The sequence below is a fragment of the Globicephala melas genome, chromosome 18 (genome assembly GCF_963455315.2).
Source record: "Globicephala melas chromosome 18, mGloMel1.2, whole genome shotgun sequence".
In the NCBI taxonomy this organism is placed as follows: domain Eukaryota; kingdom Metazoa; phylum Chordata; class Mammalia; order Artiodactyla; family Delphinidae; genus Globicephala; species Globicephala melas.
Window position 1 is genome coordinate 32,133,769 of NC_083331.1, and position 21,162 is coordinate 32,154,930.

At 36.8% G+C, this 21,162-nt stretch overlaps 1 protein-coding gene across 4 annotated transcripts in view; it reads right to left on the reverse strand.

Annotated features, from left to right (window-relative positions):
* Nucleotides 1-21,162, reverse strand: part of DIAPH3 (diaphanous related formin 3) — a 547,054-nt gene that overhangs the window by 193,350 nt on the left and 332,542 nt on the right. For all 4 annotated transcript variants that reach the window (XM_060287828.1, XM_060287826.1, XM_030830361.2 and 1 more), the window contains 2 exons: nt 17,050-17,174; nt 619-783 (listed from right to left, as the gene is read on the reverse strand). In XM_060287828.1, coding sequence (XP_060143811.1) covers nt 619-783; nt 17,050-17,174 — 290 coding nt within the window. The remainder of the gene's footprint in view (nt 1-618; nt 784-17,049; nt 17,175-21,162) is intronic.

A 21,162-nucleotide genomic window follows, 5' to 3' on the forward strand; every position in this document is an offset into this window, starting at 1 on the left:
TCTTTTTAATGCCTAAATGAAAGGATTCCACATCAGAGACCTGACCTCCCTATTAAAGTATCTAAAGGAAACCCTAGGAATGTAAAATCCATTCAAAGGCAAATCGCAGGTAGCTTATTATACAATGCATTAAGAAAAGGGGAAAAAAGCTTCATAAGAACTGCACAGAATTTGGTAAAATTATACCACAAAAATACAAATTGATCTTAAGTATAAAGAAACAAATTCATAGCCAAAAGCTTACTACAAAAGTGCTTTGTAGTCAGCCAGGAGGGGAGTCTTTACGAAAAGCTTCAGAATTTGTCACTTTTTCAATCAAAATTTCTGATTACAGCTTAATGTTGGGAAGGCCAAAAAAAGGACAAAACACATTTTTCAATAGATTTAAAAATCTGAAATTTTTAAAGCTAACTTTCAATATCAGAAAAGGTAGATTTTACTACAGACAACAGGAGTAGAATGAAGTAATAAGAGTAATAATAGATAGTAATATATTACATTATATATATAATATAATATATAATTATAATATGTAATATAGTAATATATTATAGTAATATAATAATAGTAATATAGATACAAATACTTTTAAAAAACAAATTAAGATTTTTAACATACCATGAACATGGTTCTGAAGTTATTCAAATCAGTCAAAAAGTCTTCCACAGACACCTTCTTCACATCGATGGCATAGTACCCCATTATACTCTGGTATAACTTGTCCATGTTTTCATGTAATTTTGAAAGTTTCTCATAGTGTTCTTTTGCACTGATAACAAAGCTGTATATTACAGTTAAGGTATTCTGAAATTTACAAAGTAATGCTTTAGGGGAAAAAAAATCCTATAAGTCCAACGTTTTAATTTAATTGTTAGTCATTATTACATATCTCCAAAATGCCAAAATTAGCTCTAATAGTTAACCATTCTTACAATTCAATCTACACTGTACAGTGATGAAATCTTAAGTGTGCTTCCTAATTAACACTGGTGAAGTTATCAGAAAAGTTATTTATATATTTAATATTTCTCTTTTACAATTAAGTTCAAGGAAATTTTTCTTCAAATTTGCCTATCTTATCAGATCATGCAATATGATTTAAAATTATAGTTCAGTAGTTTCAATGATATTGAAATCAATAACATAGGCATTTTGCATAGTAGTTACACTGGACAACCTGGGGTCAATTTCTAGCTCCTGCACTTGGTAGTATTGTGCCTGTGGACAAATGCCTTCATTTCTCTGTGCCACAATTTTGTCACCTGTAAAATGGGAATAATAATAATAACATCACTTATAGGGCTGTTGTGAGGACTAATGAGTTAATACATACAAAGTTCTTAGAAAAATGGCATTTCATAATACATATAAATACTTGGTCTTATTATTGCCCACTTATTCAATTTAAGCTCTACTTAAGGTTCTAAAAGCAATAAATTTTTTGAGTTACATTAAAAACTTCTTATATTGTATAAGTAAATTCATGTTTTAACTTCTTTGGAAAATTGGTATACAATTTCTTCTATGAATTACATGATTTAAAATTATGATTACACACACACACAGAAATGTTCTTTTCTCACTTATTTATGACAATTAGTTGAAAGCACACTGAGACTGAGAAGACTAACTTTCTGTGAATGTGGTGGTGGCATTAGAACACATTTTCTAAACAAACAATAGAATTTCCTTTGTGGTGTGACAGATTGCTGTGGTAGCCAGATAAAAAATCTCCATACCACATTCTGAAAAGGCGACTCCGCTACAGCATCAGTCATAATTATCTATGGCTCTTTTAAACTGGGACATTAAACTTACTGAAGTCATTATATTGTCTCTAACACAAAAGGATAAACAGATATTAACACATTTTTTCAGAAGTCAGAAAATAAGAATAACTAGACTCAGACTGGGAGAACAAAATAAAAAAATGGAATGTTTATGTCTAAAAAGAAAAATTGTCCACAATTTCAAAAAGATATGGTTCCTCTGGTCAGAGCATTCTCCAGTACAGGATGAAATAAGGAAAATGATCCAGGCCCTCTGTTTTGAGAAAAAGAATGAAAGAAAGAGGTAGCACTGTTGCCAGATATGTGGTGAACCTGGGGCAGAGAAGAATGCTGCTCCCACAAGGAAACAAGGCATCCCCATCAATCACCTGTACCCATGTCTACGGTCAATCCACAGATTACATACTGCCCTTCCATGCTTGTTTTTGTTTGTTTGTTTTTTAATACTATGCTCTGCTTAATTAAATATATAGTATTTTAGAAGAACAGACTAGAATGTAAGGAGTCTAGATTCTAATGCAATAGGTTAAATTGAGTTTTTTTTTTTCTAATGAGCTTAGAAAATCTATGGATCTTTCTTTGGCTAGTTTAAACAGCAAAATGCCTCCTCATACTTTCTAAGAATCTAAATCATAATAGTACCAGTGGTCGATGCATTTATATGTAGCATCATTTTTTAATCCTTGGATGAACAAAAGATTTTGTATTAGTGAAATCACAAAATCATAAGAAATTATTATACAGTCACAAGTTTCCATATACTTTGTCTCGTGAAACATCCATATTTGTGAAATGCTGTAAGTAAAGTAAATTTATGTAAATCACACTTGAAATGCATTCAGAAACTATCATTAAATGGAACATATGGTGATTGATTTGTAATGTGCAGTAAGTATCCCTTCATTTACCTAGCAAATTGAGAAATCAACATTGGTTTATATATTCCATCTATAAACTCTCACCTAAAATTTATGTCCCAGATAGAGACTATATCCACATGGATTATTTATATATCCTTAACTCCTGCCTAAAAGAGGAATCATTTTCTGCCTTTGCTTGTCCAAACCTATCATTCCAAGTTTGCTTCAATTCTTCCTCTTCCATGAAGCCACCTTCTCTAATCTCTGCAACTGTAAGTGATCATTTCTTCCACTGAATATATAGCACTTTTAGTCCAGGTATCTCTGTAATGAAGTTCTCTGTTTTCCCTTCTAGTACAATCCCCTAGTAGTGTTTTGTTTTTGCCATGTGATCACCTGTGATTATTAACCCTTTTTCTAGATGCTGTATTAAGTCTAATCATCTGCAGCTACATTGGTGCCAATGACTTATTTCACCCTACTGTCATCACTCAAACTTCGGTGGGAAGAGTAGCAGGCCTCCTCAAAAGTCTGATGTAAGTCAAGGAACTTCTCTTCATAAAATTGCACATATACACATTCACACACACACACGAACACATACAATTTGGATGTAATGTTAAGAGCTAACAGAGTTCCTAAAAAGTAGTTACCCTGGACAACAGGTTGCACTACTATGGTGGGTGTTTCTAATTGTATGGTTCTACAGCTACTCCTTTTTTGCCCTTATCACTGTTTATAAGGCTTTGAGTTTTAATAAATATGAGTAATTTTATTCTAATACCTGGGAATATGCCCATTCACAGGAATCGGTTTGGCAAATAGGTTAAAATAAAGCTCTATTACTCAATAACACTTCTTAGATTGTAGGTTAAGAATCAAAAGTTAATGACATATCAGAAATATGCTTGAGCATACTTAAATAAAACAGTAAAATTCTATTAAATGATGTGATGGGAAAGAAGACCAAGAGCCAGAACGATGGAAATTACATGGTCTTGTTTTAACAGCTAGAGAGTTTTATAAGTTAACTTTCTTATCATTTTTATCTACAAAACAATTTGCTCCCAAAGGAAAGTAAGTAGAGCTTTAAATAAGTGGAATTATCCACAAAGACGGTAAAATTGTGATTGAACTGAAATAATTCTGGAAATAGCCAAATAAATTCTCAGAAGTTTAAAATGACTATTTGATAGAATGGAATAAATGGTTACCTTAATGAGGCACTCTACATCATTACTGCTGGGTACTTTCTCATTAACAGATGAGGGAACATTCACATAAAAAATCATCATTATCCAAAAGAAAAAAACAAACACAGATGTTCTTGTACCAACTGTTAAACTCCAGCTAGAAGTTAATGCCCATATCCATAGTAGTCATAAGGCTTTATTTTCTTCCCCAGAAAGTTCTATATTTGTAAAGAGCTTGAGAAAAATAGGTGAGCTATACAACAAAATTAAACTCTGATAAAATTCATTACAGAAATATTGATATATATCCAACTACTTGATATTTTTGTAAAACCTATTTTCTTTTCCTTTACCAGGACTAAGGCCAAATTCTGATTAACTTCTACTTGAACAAGTATAATTTTCCCATATGAAGGTACATGACAACCAGAACTGTGTTCACACACATTGAACCAAAAATGTTTAGTGTTGGCCAACTAAGTAGTCAGAATGAGATGTGGGATTTAACTCCTGGTTAGCAAGTACTGTTCATTCCCAAGCCACCCAGCCACCCAGCATAAATTTATTCTAAATGTAAATCTACATTTATTCTCATGTTTTGCCCCCATTATTGCACCTTCCCCACCAAGGATGTCTATTACTTCCATTAATCATCTTACAAGGACCAGCTTCAATCAGTCCTACAATGTTTATAGTCTAAAAATTTTTTTTTTTTTTTTTTTTTGCGGTACGCGGGCCTCTCACTGTTGTGGCCTCTCCCGTTGCGGAGCACAGGCTCCGGACGCACAGGCTCAGCGGCCATGGCTCACGGGCGCAGCCGCTCCGCGGCATGTGGGATCTTCCCGGACCGGGGCACGAACCCGTGTCCCCTGCATCGGCAGGCGTACTCTCAACCACTGCACCACCAGGGAAGCCCTACATCTAAAACATTTTATAGATCTTCTTCAGTACCCGGGATCTGGCCAGCCAGCCAGCCAGGTTGGCAGCCAATCTATAAGTAGTCACTAAACACCACTAAGTACCACTCTTCTAGACATGAGGAAAACGAGTAGTTAACAAGGTAAACAAAGTCCCTGCTTTCATGAAACATGAATTCTAGAGTGTGGTGAACAGGTAATAAAGAAGAAAATTAATGAGATATTCAGACAATAATAAGCATGATGAAGAAAACAAAAGTTTGTGTGTGATATTGTATACAGTGACAGAGGCTAACTTATGCTGCGTAGTCAGGGAAGTCCTGGCAGAGAAGGTGACAGTGACTGAAGCATGACTGTCAAGAAGCTGTGAACACGACGTTATAAATGTAGTAAGATTTCTGAGAAGAAAGAGATCATCATAGACTTGAGGATTCATACAGGATGAGAAGTATATACAATTTTTTAACATATTTATTGGAGTATAATTGCTTTACAATGGTGTGTTAGTTTCTGATTTATAACAAAGTGAATCAGCTATACATGTACATATATCCCCATATCTCCTGCCTCTTGCGTCTCCCTCCCACCCTCCCTAACCCACCCCTCTAGGTGGTCAAAAAGCACCAAGCCTATCTCCCTGTGCTATATGGCTGCTTCCCACTAGCTATCTATTTTAAATTTGGTAGTATATATATGTCCATGCCACTCTCTCACTTCGTCCCAGCTTACCCTTCCCCCTCCCCATATCCTCAAGTCCATTCTCTACATCTGCACCTTTATTCCTGTCCTGCCCCTAGAGTTTTCAGAACCATTTTTTTTAGATTCCATATATATGTGTTAGCATACACTATTTGTTTTTCTCTTTCTGACTTACTTCCCTCTGTATGACAAATTCTAGGTGATCCACCTCACTACAAATAACTCAATTTCGTTTCTTTTTATGGATAACATTCCATTGTATATATGTGCCACATCTTGTTTATCAATTCATCTGTCGATGGACACTTAGGTTGCTTCCATGTCCTAGTTATTGTAAATAGAGCTGCAATAAACATTGTGGTACATGTCTCTTTTTGAATTATGGTTTTCTCAGGGTATATGCCCAGTAGTGGGATTGCTGGGTCATATGGTAGTTCTATTTTTAGGTTTTTAAGGAACTTCTATACTGTTCTACATAGTGGCTGTATCAATTTACATTCCCATCAACAGCGCTAGAGGGTTCCCTTTTCTCCACACAGCCCCGAGCATTTACTGCTTGTGGATTTTTTTTTTTTTTAACATCTTTACCGGAGTATAATTGCCTTACAATGGTGTGTTAGTTTCTGCTTTACAACAAACTGAACCAGCTATGCATATACATATATCCCCATATCTCCTCCCTCTTGTGTTTTCCTCCTACCCTCCCTATCCCACCCCTCTAGGTGGTCACAAAGCACCGAGCTGATCTACCTGTGCTATATGGCTGCTTCCCACTATCTACTTTACATTAGGTAGTATATATATGTGCATGCCACTCTCTCACTTTGTCCCAGCTTACTCTTCCCCCTCAAGGCCATTCTCTATGTTTGCGTCTTTAACCCTGTCCTGCCTCTTTGTTCTTCAAAGCAATATATATATATTTTTTACATTCCATATATATGTGTTAGCATACGGTATTTGTTTTTCTCTTTCTGACTTACTTCACTCTGTATGACAGACTCTAGATCCATCCACCTCACTACAAATACCTCAATTTCGTTTCCTTTTATGGCTGAGTAATATTCCATTGTATATATATGCCACATATTGCTTAACCAGTCATCTGTCGATGGACACTTAGGCTGCTTCCATGTCCGGACTATTGTAAATAGAGCTGCAATGAACATTGTGGTAGATGACTCTTTTTGAATTATGGTTTTCTCAGGGTATATGCCCAGTAGTGGGGTTGCTGGGTCACATGGTAGTTCTATTTTTAGTTTTTTAAGGAACCTCCATACTGTTCTCCAAAGTGGCTGTATCAATCTACGTTCCCATCAACAGCGCAATAGGGTTCCCTTTTCTCCACACCCTCTCCGGCATTTATTGTTTGTAGATTTTTTGATGATGGCCATTCTGACTGGTGTGAGGTGATACCTCATTGTAATTGTTATTTGCATTTCTCTAATGATTAGTGATGTTGAGCAGCTTTTCATGTGCTTCTTGGCCATCTGTATGTCTTCTTTGGAAAAATGTCTATTTAGGTCTTCTGCCCATTTTTGGATTGGGTTGTTTGTTTTACTGATATTGAGCTGCATGAGCTGCTTGTATATTTTGGAGATTAATCCTTTGTCAGTTGTTTCATTTGCAAATACTGTCTGCCATTCAGAGGGTTGTCTTTTCATCTTGTTTATGGTTACCTTTGCTGTGTAAAAGCTTTTAAGTTTCATTAGGTCCCATTAGTTTGTTTTTATTTCCATTTCTCTAGGAGGTGGTTCAAAAAGGAACTTCCTGTGATTTATGTCAGAGTGTTCAGCCTATTTTTCCTCTAAGAGTATTATAGTGTCTGGCCTTACATTTAGGTCTTTAATCCATTTTGAGTTTACTTTTGTGTGTGGTGTTAGGGAGTGTTCTAATTTCATTCTTTTACATGTAGCTGTACAGTTTTCCCAACACCACTTATTGAAGAGGCTGTCTTTTCTCCATTGTATATTATTGCCTTCTTTGTAATAGATAAGGTGACCATATGTGTGTGGGTTTATCTCTGGGCTTTCTATCTTGTTCCATTGATCTATATTTCTGTTTTGTGCCACTACCATACTGTCTTGATTACTGTAGCTTTGTAGTATAATCTGAAGTACAGGAGCCTGATTCCTCCAGCTCTATTTTTCCTTCTCAAGATTGCCTTGGTTATTCGGGGTCTTTTGTGTTTCCATACAAATTGTGAAATTTCTTGTTCTAGTTTTGTGAAAAATGCCATTGCTAGTTTGATAGGGACTGCACTGAATCTGTAACTTGCTTTGGGTAGTATAGTCTTTTCACAATGTTGATTCTTCCAATCCAAGAACATGGTATACCTCTCCATCTGTTGGTATCATCCTTAATTTCTTTCATCAGTATCTTATAGTTTTCTACATGCAGGTCTTTTGTCTCCCTAGGTAGGTTTATTCCTAGGTATTTTATTCTTTTTGTTGCAGTGGTGTATGGGAGTGTTTCCTTAACTTCTCTTTCAGATTTTTCGTCATTAGTGTATAGGAATGCAAGATATTTCTGTGCATTAATTTTGTATCCTGCTGCTTTACCAAATTCATTGATTAGCTCTAGTAGTTTTCTGGTAGCATCTTTAGGATTCTCTATGTATATTATCATGTTATCTGCAAACACTGACAGCTTTACTTCTTCTTTTCCGATTTGGATTCCTTTTATTTCTTTTTCTTCTCTGATTGTTGTGGCTAAAACTTCCAAAACTATGTTGAATAACAGTCGTGAGAGTGGACAACCTTGTCTTCTTCCTGATCTTAAGAGGAAATGGTTTTAGTTTCTCACCACTGAAGAGATGTTGGCTATGGCTTGTTATATATGCCCTTTATTATGTTGAGGTAATTTCCCTATATGCCTACTTTCTGGAGCATTTTTATCATAAATTGGTGTTCAATTTTGTTGAAAGCTTTTCTGCATCTATTAAGATGATCATATTTTTTTCCCTTCAATTTGTTTATATGGTTTATAACACTGATTGATTTGCATATACTGAAAACTCCTTGCATTTCTGGGATTAACCCCACTTGATCAGGGTGTATGACCCTTTTAATGTGCTGTTGGATTCTGTCTGCTAGTATTTTGTTGAGAATTTTTGCATATATGTTCATACGTGATACTGACCTGTAGTTATCTTTCTCTGTGACATCTCTGTCTGGTTTAGGTATCAGGGTGATGGTCACCTTGTACAACGAGTTAGGGAGTGTTCCCCCCTCTGATATATTTTGGATGAATTTGAGAAGGATAAGTGTTAGCTCTTCTCTAAATGCTTGATAGAATTCACCTGTGAAGCCATCTGGTCCTGGGCTTTTGTTTGTTGGAGAACTTTTAATCACAGTCTCAATTTCAGTGCTTGTGATTGGTCTGTTTATATTTTCTATTTCTATTTGTCTGTTTCTATTTTCTATTTCTTCCTGGTTCAGTCTTCGAAGGTTGTGCTTTTCTAAGAATTTGTCCATGTCTTCCAGGTTGTGCATTTTATTGGCATATAGTTGCCCGTTGCAATCTCTCATGATCCTTTGTATTACTGCAGTGTGAGTTGTTACTTCTCCTTTTTCACTTGTAATTCTATTGATTTGCGTCTTCTCCCTTTTTTTTCTTGATGAGTCTGGCTAATGGTTTATAAATCTTTTTTGTCTTCTCAACAAACTAGCTTTTAGTTTTATTGATGTTTGCTATTGTTTCCTTCATTTCTTTTTCATTTATTTCTGATCTGATCTCTATGCTTTCTTTCCTTCTGCTAACTTTGGGTTTTTTTTTGTTCTTCAGTCTCTAATTGCTTTAGGTGTAAGGTTAGGTTGTTTAATTGAGATGTTTCTTGTTTCTTGAGGTAGGATTGAATTGCTATAAACTTCCTTCTTAGAACTGCTTTTGCTGCATCCCATAGGTTTTGGTCATCGTGTTTCCACTGTCATATGTTTCTAGGTATTCTTTGATTTCCTCAGTGATCTCTTGGTTATTTAGGAGTGTATTGTTTAGCCTCCACGTGTTTGTATTCGTTCCAGATTTTTTTCCTGTTATTGATATCTTGTCTCACAGCATTGTGGTCAGAAAAGATACTTGATACGAGTTCAATTTTCTTAAATTTACCAAGGCTTGATTTGTGACCCAAGATATGATCTCTCCTGGAAAATGTTCCATGAACTCTTGAGAAGAAAGTGTATTCTGTGGTTTGTGGATGGAATGTCCTATAAGTATCAATTAAGTCCATCTTGTTTAATGTGTCAATTAAAGCCTGTGTTTCCTTATTTTCATTTTGGATGATCTGTCCATTGGTGAACGTGGGGTGTTAAAGCACCCTACTATGATTGTGTTACTGTTGATTTCCCCTACTATGGCTGTTAGCATTTGCCTTGTGTATTGACGTGCACCTATGTTGGGGGCATAAATATTTACAATTGTTATATCTTCTTCTTGGATTGATCCCTTGATCATTACGTAGTGTCCTTGTCTCTAGAAATAGTCTTTAAAGTCTAGTTTGTCTGATATGAGAATTGCTACTGCAGTATTCCTTTGATTTCCATTTGCATGAAATATCTTTTTCCATCCCCTCACTTTCAATCTGTATGTGTCCCTAGGTCTGAAGTGGGTCTCTTCTAGACAGCATATATACGGGTCTTGTTTTTGTATCCATTCAGCCAGTCTATGTCTTTTGGTTGGAGCATTTAATCCATTTAAATTTAAGGTAGTTATCAATATGTACGTTCCGAGTACCATTTTCTTATTTGTTTTGAGTTTGTTATTGTAGGTCTTTTCCTTCTCCTGTGTTTCCTACATAGAGAAGTTCATTTAACATTTGTTGTAAAGCTGGTTTGGTGCTGCTGAATTCTCTTAGCCTTTGCTTGTCTGTAAAGGTTTTGATTTCTCTGTGGAATCTGAATGAGATCCTTGCTGGGTAGAGTAGTCTTGGTTGTAGGTTCTTCCCTTTTATCACTTTAAATATGTCTTGCCTCTCCCTTCTGGCTTGCAGAGTTTCTGCTGAAAGATCAGCTATTAACCTTATGGGGATTCTGGTGTATGTTATTTGTTGTTTTACTGTTGCTGCTTTTAATATTTTTTCTTTGCATTTAATTTTTCATAGTTTGATTTATATGTATTTTGGCATGTTTCTCCTTGGATTTATCCTGTTTGGGAAACTCTGTGCTTCCTTAACTTAACTGACTATCCCCTATCCCATATTAGGGAAGTTTTTAACTATAATCTCTTCTAATATTTTCTCAGTCCCTTTCTTTTTCTCTTCTTTTCTGGGACCCCTATCATTCAAACGTCGGTGTGTTTAATGTTGTCCCAGAAGTCTCTAAGACTGTCATCAATTCTTTTCATTCTTTTCTCTTTATTCTGCTCTGTGGTAGTTATTTCCACTATTTTATCTTGCAGGTCACTTATCCGTTCTCTGCCTCAGTTATTATGCTATTGATTCCTTCTAGAGAATTTTAAATTTCATTTAGTGTGTTGTTCATCATTGTTTGTTTGCTCTTTAGTTCTTCTAGGTCCTTGTTAAAGATTTCTTGTTTATTCTCCATTCTATTTCCAAGACTTTGGATCATCTCTACTATCATTACCCTGAATTCTTTTTCAGGTAGACTGCGTATTTCCTCTTCATTTGTTTGGTTTGGTGGGTTTTTACCTTGCTCCTTCATCTGCTGTGTTTCTTTGTCTTCTCATTTCGCTTAACCTACTGTGTTTGGGGGTCTCCTTTTCACAGGCTGCAGGTTCATAGTTCCTGTTGCATTTGGTGTCTGTCCCCAGTGGCTAAGGTTGGTTCAGTGGGTTGTGTAGGCTTCCTGGTGGAGGGTCTGGTGCCTGTGCTCTGGTGATGAGGCTGGACCTTGTCTTTCTGGTGGGCAGGACCACATCCAGTGGTGTGTTTTGGGGTGTCTGTTAAGTATTTTGCCTTTAGGCAGCCTCTCTGCTAATGGGTGGGGTTGTGTTCTTGTCTTGCTAGTTGTTTGGCATAGAGTGGCCAGCACTGTAGCTTGCTGGTCATTGAGTGGAGCTTGGTCTTAGAGTTGAGATGGAGATCTCTGGGAGAGCTTTCGCTGTTTGACATTACATGGAGCCGGAAGGTCTCTGGTGGACCAATGCCCTGAACTCAGATCTCCCACCTTAAGAGGCACAAGCCTGACACCTGGCTGGAGCACCAAGACCCTGTCAGCCACACGGCTCAGAAGAAAAGGGAAAAAGAGAAGAAAAGAAAGAAAAAGAGAAAGAAAGAAAGAGCGAGAGAGAGAAAGAAAGAAAAGAAAGAAAAGAAAGTTATTAAAATAAAGATTAAAAAAATTAAAACGTAATAAAGAAAGAAAGAAAGAAAAAAAAAAGACAGAAAGAAAGAAGAGAGCAACCAAACCAAAAAACAAAGCCATAAATGATAACCAGCACTAAAAAAAAAAAAAAAAAGGACAGACAGAACCCTAGGATTTATGGTAAAAGCAAAGCTATACAGACAAAAATCACACAAAGAAGCATACACATACACACTCACAAAAAGAGAAAAAGTAAAAAGTGTGTGTGTGTATATATATATATATATATACACACATACATATATATATTAAAAAAAAAAGGAAGAGAGCAACCAAATCAATAAAGAAATCTACCAATGATAATATAGGGTAAATACTAAAGTAAGGTAAACATAAAACCAAAAACAAATTAGATGCAGAAAGCAAACCCTAAGTCTACAGTTGCTCCAAAAGTCCACTGCCTCAATTTTGGGATGATTCGTTGTCTATTCAGGTATTCGAGAGATGCTGGGTACATTGAGTTGATTGTGGGGATTTAATCTGCTGCTCCTGAGGCTGCTGGCAGATCCTTCTCTTCTTTGTTCACACAGCTCTTGGGGTTCAGCTTTGGATTTGGCCCTGCCTCTGCCTGTAGGTTGTCTGAGGGCATCTGTTCTTCGCTCAGACAGGACGGGGTTAAAGGAGCAGCTGATTCGGGGTCTCTGACTCACTCAGGCCATGGGGAGGGAAGGGTACGGAGTGTGGAGCGAGCCTGTGGCGGCAGAGGCCACCATGACGTTGCAACAGCCTGAGGTGCACCGTGTGTTCTCCTGGGGAAGTTGTCCCTGGATCACGGGACCCTGGCAGTGGCAGGCTGCACAGGCTCCCAGGAGGGGAGGTGTGGATAGTGACCTGTGCTTGCACAGAGGCTTCTTGGTGGCTGCAGCAGCAGCCTTAGCGTCTCATGCCTGTCTCTGGTGTTTGTGCTGATAGTCGCGGCTCGTGCCATCTCTGGAGCTCGTTTAGGCGGTGTTCTTTTTTTTTTTTTTTTTTTGCGGTACGTGGGCCTCTTACTGTTGTGGGCTCTCCTGTTGCGGAGCACAGGCTCCGGACGTGCAGGCTCAGCAGCCTTGGCTCACAGGCCCAGCTGCTCCGCAGCATGTGGGATCTTCCTGGACTGGGGCACGAGCCCGTGTCCCCTGCATTGGCAGGCGGACTCTCAAGCACTGCGCCACCTGGGAAGCCCTAGGCGGTGCTCTTAATCCCCTCTCCTCGCGCACCCTGAAAGAATGACTCTTGCCTCATAGGCAGTTCCAGACTTTTCCCGGACTCCCTCCCGGCACACTAGCCCCCTTCAGGCTGTGTTTACGTAGCCAACCCCAGTCCTCTCCCTGGAAACCGAACTCCGAAGCCCGAGCCTCAGCTCCCAGCCCCCACCCGCCCCGGCGGGTGAGCAGACAAGCCTCTCGGGCTGGTGAGTGCTGGTCGGCACCGATCCTCTGTGCGGGAATCTCTCCACTTTGCCCTCTGCATCCCTGTTGCTGCACTCTCCTCCGTGGCTCTGAAGCTTCCCCTCTGCCCACCCCCTGTCTCCACCAGCGAAGGGGCTTCTTAGTGTGTGGAAACATTTCCTCCTTCACAGCTCCCTCCCAGAGGTGCAGGTCCCGTCCCTATTGTTTTGTCTCTGTTTTTTCTTTTTTCTTTTGCCCTACACAGGTACGTGGTGAGTTTCTTGCCTTTTGGGAAGTCTGAGGTCTTCTGGCAGCGTTCAGTAGGTGTTTTGTAGGAGTTGTTCCACATGTACATGTATTTCTGATGTATTTGTGGGGAGGAAGGTGATCTCCACGTCTTACTCCTCTGTCATCTTGAAGGGCTCCTGAGCAGGATATTTTAATCTGAGACTTAAAAGTTTATTAAGAATGGGTTAAATGGAAAACAGGTGAGAGAGAAAACAGGCAAGGGAGGAAAGAAGACTAATTCAAAAGAAAAACTCTCCTCTTACAAATCACTCAATTACGCAACTTCCCACTCTTGCAAATGGACCATGTATTATACTAGTTTACATCTCACCCATTCTACTCTTCTATTTTACTCCTAACCACAGTTCAATTAAATAAAAATGTACTAAATTCATTTACCTGAAAAATGCTGTGCTTTATGCAGTGTGGAATATAGATATAAGTAAGATGTAAGTCTTTCTCTCAGTTTTAGCATCTACATAGTAATTTGAGGAGCATCCAAAATATTGCTATACAGTGTAATAACAAAAAAGAAAGTGAAAATAAAGTGCGATAACAATGAAGAAATTTAAAGACTATAAAATGGAGAAGAGTTGAATAACGTGTCACGTAAGTTGTGTGACAAATACAAAAATATAGAAATGTCTAGCAAAATGATTTTTTCTAAGAGACTTGGGAGAGGGGATAGGATGAGGAGAAAAGAGAAAGGTAAAGCCTTGTGCAAGGAGAATTTCAAGGGTGATGCTCTAGGATCTATTTGTTATTTTCCTCAAAATAACATATATTCCAGAATGTAAAGTTCAGAAGAAATGCAAAAGCATCGCATGACACCAATCCTGGCATTTTCCTAATTTTCTCACTGATAAAGAATTTAATAAATGTGTATACCTCACATATAATACTTTATATATAACAATATTGGTGACCCTACCACAAAACACATTACACATTTTCAAGCAAATATTTACAGTGAAACTACTCTACTCTAATTATACTTTTGACCAGGCTTTGCAATCGAAAAGTAACATAATTATTACTAAAAAGTCAATGTGATATATATGAAATAATTGTGCATGCCTTTTAAAGAATGTACTAAATTTGTATTTTTTAATATTAAGAAGTGTATGTAAAGAAAGCAAGTACTCGCAGAATAAAAATACAGTATACTATAGTTGAGTGCTATTCGTGAAATTTCATTTCGTAAAATTATAACAAAATTGTACACTATAGTTTAAAACAATTCAGTTAACAGATTAAAAGCTCACTAAATCATGATTGTTTAACGTAAATATCTATTTGCAAAAATGCATCCTTAACAACTTAGGTAACACACATATGCTTTCAGAATTTGTTGATGATCCAAACATTTGATATGTGCTTTAGCTAATAAGCACTAATACTTAAAACATAAAATTCCAGTGTTAACAACCCAAACTTTAAACACATTTTTATTCATTGTGCATTTAGTTTCCAAATTCTTCCAGTTTCTAAGATGTAAGAAGCTCACAATTTGCCATTTTAATAAGGTCTGTATAAATTCATTTAATATTCAAAATCTGACTTGTTGTCAGTCCTAATTAAAGTAAACAAAGCTTTGCAATGAATGAATTTAATTACTTTGAAACTAGTATGTCTAACTAAGATGAAAAGCAAACGAGTACAATCTAATCTCAGCAAAGAATATTTATGATTATAAGCTTTGTCAATAGCAAAGTGCACCAACTGTTCATATATCTGACTTCCAAGAAATACATGAATGCTAATCAGTTCATTAGAGGCTTCTAGGTTGTGATATTTAGCGACAGGATGTAGAAGCTTTCTTGTCCATGGAGTGTAATTGTACTCAGAATGAAAAATTGTTTCCAACAAAGCTTCATCCTTCCCACTTCTGATTTCCTGCTCGTTGCTTTTTATGAGCTACATACCTTTCAAGAAGCTGACATCATTCAGCTTCTGTGTCATATGAACACAAGTATGCATAGGTCCTGAGATCACCTGCTGAGCAGGATTCTACCACCTGTATTCTAAGCTCAGGAATTTATCTCAGGTCCTATGTTCCAGGTAACTGAGCTTCATAATTAGTACACATACAGTATATTACCAGAAACTGTATGCAAGCAAAACCTTTTATAAAATGCTTTCTATCTATAGGGAACAATAAAAAGTGCTTCAGTGAACAGTTCTTAATGATTATAATAAATTGTCACATATGAATATTTTAATATGATAAAATTGGGGGGGAAGCTAAGAATGATGAATCTGATACAATTCTACAATAACAAATTTTGTTTAAAAAGCATACTTTGCCAAATTAGAAGGTGTGGCAAATATATATTTGATGGATAAACACAGATTTTAGTTTTAAAAAAACAACCTTCTCAAATGTAGTGATAAAGGCATCCTGCCTAATAAAAGAAGAAACTGGGTGGATAGGAAACATATGAAAGGAAACAAACACATTAGCCTGAATTGATTGTTGCTGGAGTGCATTTTTATGATATCTCCCAAAAGAGACAGTGAAGAAAGCTAAAATTGAACTAATTAACAATTAAGCTGAAAGTATATAATACAATAAAATCTATGACAAGCCAGGTAATAATTTTGTGATTTGACAAATCTCAGGGGAGAAGAGATAGAAAGAGGAAAAGTAGTTACTTTATTTCAAGTATCTCAGTTTAAAATAAAATATTAGGAGTATCTATTTATAAGAGCTCGTTTAGAAGTGGGTTATCCTTTCATATAGAATTCTGAAGTTCATATGGAATTTTGATAATGCATAGTAGTAATACTTTATTAGAAGGCAAAAGACATCTAATTTCACAGAATGGTTTGGAAAGCAACTCAACATTAGTTTCTGGAAATAAAAAAAAAAGTTTACTACTTCAATCACTCATTAGAGATTAACTGACAAACTTAGTAAAACCGAAGATAATTGAATATCAAGGAACCTTAAATTAAGCAGGACACAATCCTAATGCTATTAGTTTTTATGTATATATGTATATCCACACACACACTTCCACATAAACATACACACACACATATTTTGTCAATGTTATTTTGGGTCTAGAGAATACCTACACCAGTAGTGACTGGATAGGTTCGGTTCTGATTTTGGAACCATGTCGTATTTCTAAAGGAGATTTTAAAGCTTCTTGAATATGAGTTAATTTTTAATATATAACAACTCTTGAAATTAAGCTGACTAGTCACAACAGTTTATAAAGTCTTCATCTGCTTCCTAAAACATTTCAAAAGTATCTAAATCACAACATGACATTAGATTCAAACTTCCTCAAATTGAGTTTTCCTATCCTTTCAGTTTACCATGAACATCAGAAGGAAATAGGGCATATGGAAGGAAAAAGATGAGACAACATATTATTCATATTAATAAAAAGGAAAAAAAGGATTGAAATCAATAAACTTCTATATTATTCTTGATAGGTAAAAGCCTTGATAAATTTCCTTGCAAGAAGGCAAAGGTTAAACCTTCTATAATTTGGCTCTTGGCTCTGTAGGGTGATCTCTGGTTATGCAAGTATACTTAAAATGTTAAGTAAATCGTACTCCTAATTGACTAGTGACTTAAGCTATTTAGATATCAAAGGATATGGACATCTTTGTCACAAACTTATCATGCAAGTCCTCAGGAGGGGGAAAGATTTTCAAATCTTTCTCAAGCTGTTGAAGCTGCCTTCCCATCTGCTTCAAATTCTTTTCCAGCGTTTCTACAGAAACTAAGAGAGAGAATATTATACGCATTAGAAGGACAAAATTATAATATAAAAAAGTAAAACACTCTAGAAACAAAACATTTGTGAAAAACCTTAAAATAATAATGGAAATCCACTAAAATAAATGAAAGGTAAATTTCATTTAAATTTTTTGATTTTTAAATCCAGAAATGAAGAAAATTTAATAAAAGATTATTTAAAACAGAAGATGAAATTTAGGAAAAGCTCACATGTACAAACCACATTCAAGAAATACTTTTTGTTGAAAATCAGAGTCCTTGACCTCTACAAACAAAACAAAATAAACAGTCTATTCAGAAAAAGAAGGCAAAGAAAGACAATTGTTTTTAAAATTAAAACTATTTCAATATAATTTTAGCATTTTTCAAAATCATGATCTTTTGAGAGGGAAAAATAAAATATACATGGAAAACATGGAGAAAGTATGCTCTTCTGTTCAAGGTCTCCCATGACAGGAATGAAAAGGTATCAGGGGTTATCTGAATAACATGTGAAACAAATGTCAAACTTTCTTTAGTGGTACTATGAGGACAATCTGTGTTTATTAACTAATAAAGATTTTTTTGTGTGTACATTCTTGCCCAGTGCAAATCACAAGTGATTTCACATACAGCTAAACCCAGGATGGATGGATAGATGGCTGGATGGAAGAGAGATATACTATAATTTTTAATTAACATTTAAATTGAATGTGTTAGCACACCATTGGACAAAATCACATACTTGAAACATTATGATTAAGTTTGCTGATCAAATTTTATTACACACACACATCAAATTTGGGAAACACCTAGTGAAAAGACAAATAAAATCTGAGGAACTCCCATGTAACAAAACGCACAAGGCAAACACTGGGAAGGAACATAGGTGGATTATTTGTTTTTTTCTGACACCTAATTCTTCATTCCAATAGCTACCAATTCTCCAACGCCAACTGGGTGTCTCCCAATTCACTTCAATTCTGACATGCATTGCCTGGAGTTAGCCCAGAACCCACAGGTTTAAGGACTTAGTCCCACAAGACTGCCCTCACTTCACAGGACAGTCACAAGTCCCAGGGATCACCCATACTTCTAACCAATGATAAATTCAAGGGTTCCCATGCCCTCCCCACCAACCCATTTATTTTTTAGAATGTGAAAAATTATAATGTGAGTTCCCTCACAGAACTCAGGGAAGTACTTACTATACTTGCTACTACAGTTTTTATTATAAAGGATATAACTCAGGAATAGCCAAATGGAAGACATGCATAGGGCAAGGAATGGGGAGGGAGGGGGTAGCACAGTCTCCATGCTCTCTCCAGGTACGCTGCTCCCAGCATGTCCCTATGCTCACTACAGCAGAAGCTCCCTTAGCTTCGTCATTTCAGTCTCATCGCAGCTTCACGACACAGGCACGATTGAGTACATCACTGGCGATTGGTGACTGAACTGGAGCTCAGAGGGTGGGCTGAAAGTTCTAACCCTCTAATCACATGGTTGGTACCTCTGTCAACCAGTGCCCCCATCCTGAAGTTCCCTAAGCTGGCCCTCCTCCCCATCTGCCTTGAGTCATCTCAGTAGCATACAAAATACACTCTCATCATTTAAGAAAGATTTTAGGAATCAGGAATAAGACCCAATATATAGTTTTTACTCTCCCGCATGGACACTGAAGTGCATGTCTGGTCAGAAGGCAGAACTCCAGTACCTGTGAGGAGGTATAAGATGAGTACGTTTTTGATTTATGAGTTGTCACCCTCAGAGCTGCCTAACAGCCTGGGCAGTCCTCAGAGGAGACCAGCTGCTTGTAATTGAACATAAAGCTATCCCAGTGAGTGAGTGCTTCTCAGTGGGAAGAGAGAAGGGCTTCAGGTTCAGATGAAAGGCTTATTAGGGGATCCTCTGAGCCTCTTCCAACTCATTGGTAGCAGTGGGTCAGGGACTACGTTCTATCACTGTGATATGAAGCAACTTCTCACTGGCTCAATTTCCACATGAGTGAAATAGGAAGAATCTCGCCTCATACCTTTACCTCACTGCTATTTCATAAAGATCAAATGCTATGATATAGGATGAAGAATTTTTTTTTAAATAAAATGGATTATGAGATGTTACTCTTATTCTTAGAACTCAGTAAGACATGAAGACCTTAAAGATTAAAGTCAGTAATATTAGAATCTAAGGAAACTTAAAAAAAAAGTCGTCATCATCACCATCATCATCAACATGCCAGGAACAGTGTTGTAGAACTCAGGCTAAAAAGAAAAGTTGCTAATTTCAAGAGCAAAATGTTTGGGATGTTAGGAAGCTTTGGGGCATATTCAAACATTTAAGGTTGACATCATAAGGAGTAAGCAGGTTGTCTTAAAAAATGGTTCTGTGGCTACTCTACAGATAGAAATCCCATTAAGCCATTACTTAAGCTTCATCAGCACTATCTGATTACATTTATGTATTATAGTTAAGAGAATTTAAGTGTGATTGATCAACTTTTAGTGAAACCAGCAGTGCTGGTTTTTAAATGAAGACCAAAGCACAACTGAAAGAAAGAAATGTGTGTGCAAGTTCTAGGAGAATAAAATACAATCCAATGTTTGGGGCCATCTGATGGGTAAAACTAAAGAGTATTTAAGAATTTCTTTGGTGTTTTTCTTTTTCAGCAATTATGTTTACAAAGATAGCACCTTTATACATCCGTGAACATCATTTAGCCACACTTTTCTCATGTGTCAAGTTTTTTGAGGTCAGTGACTATAATTTTTTGTATTAGAAATCCCAACTGGAGCAGAGAATTTTAAATTGTACACCCTCAAAGAAGTGTTAATTTACTGGTGTCTCTGTATCTGACCTGTGTATGAATTTTATCTTTCAACTTTGTCACATTTCTTGACCAAGAAATTAATCTTATTTTTTATTTATAATTCCTTTTCATTATTTAGAAGTAACAAAACATAGCCATCATCAAACAGAATTCACTAGATTTTTTTAAGGCAATTTCAATTTTTGCATTTTACTCAATATTCAATCAGATGGGATGTCACCTCAGATACCATGTATCTCTGTCCCCAGCTAACTGCCCATCTGTAATCTCCACACGTTAGTGGGCAGCAGAACCATAAATTCTGTTTCCTGTGCTAGAAACCTGCTAGTCTTGACCCTTCCCTCTCCTGAACCCTCAGATCCAAAGGATCGTGACATTCCTCACATTTTACTTGACAAATAGGACCTACTTCCTTGCTAGGTTGAACACTATTCAAGGCATCTGGAACACTTTTCTCTGCCCTCTTGTCTCCTACTGTTTCTCTCAGAGCCATATCCACACTGTACATGGAAGTTTCCAGACAAACATTAATTTAAAGATGTCCCTTCCCTGCTTAAAAACCAGACAATAAACTGTTTACATGACAACATCGGAGTTCCACCCACAACTTGGCTCTACCTCCTAATCAGCCACACTTTACTCCCAAGTCAACAGTCCTGCTCGTAGCTCCCTTCCTCCCAAACCCTTTCATCTATTCCGTACCTGATGATGGAAGTACCGTGTCTATTTGCCTTGCCCACTCCACCCAAGCCATTCTTATTCATACTCTACAATATGAGTCCAAAACCCCGGTCAGGCCCCTGGTGACATGCCTTCCCTACGTGTCATACCTGGTAATTATCTCTATCTTTGCAATTACTACACTACTTTTATCGTTTTATGTGTCTTCCTCTCCCAACTAACTGGGGATTCCTAAGGGAAGAGAGCCATATTTTATTCATCTTTGTACCTGGGGTTACATAACATAGTGCAGATACTCAAATGTTTGTTGAAGGAATGGATTTTGTATTTAACTTTAACCTCTTGAGATAAAAGCATTAAAAATGGGAAAATATAACAGATTAAATATCTAAAACCTTAAAATCCAAGACACAGACTTTTCTCCAAGTGCCTAGTTATTATAATTATACACTAGAGGTGTTAGAAAAGTTCTGAATAAAAGTCA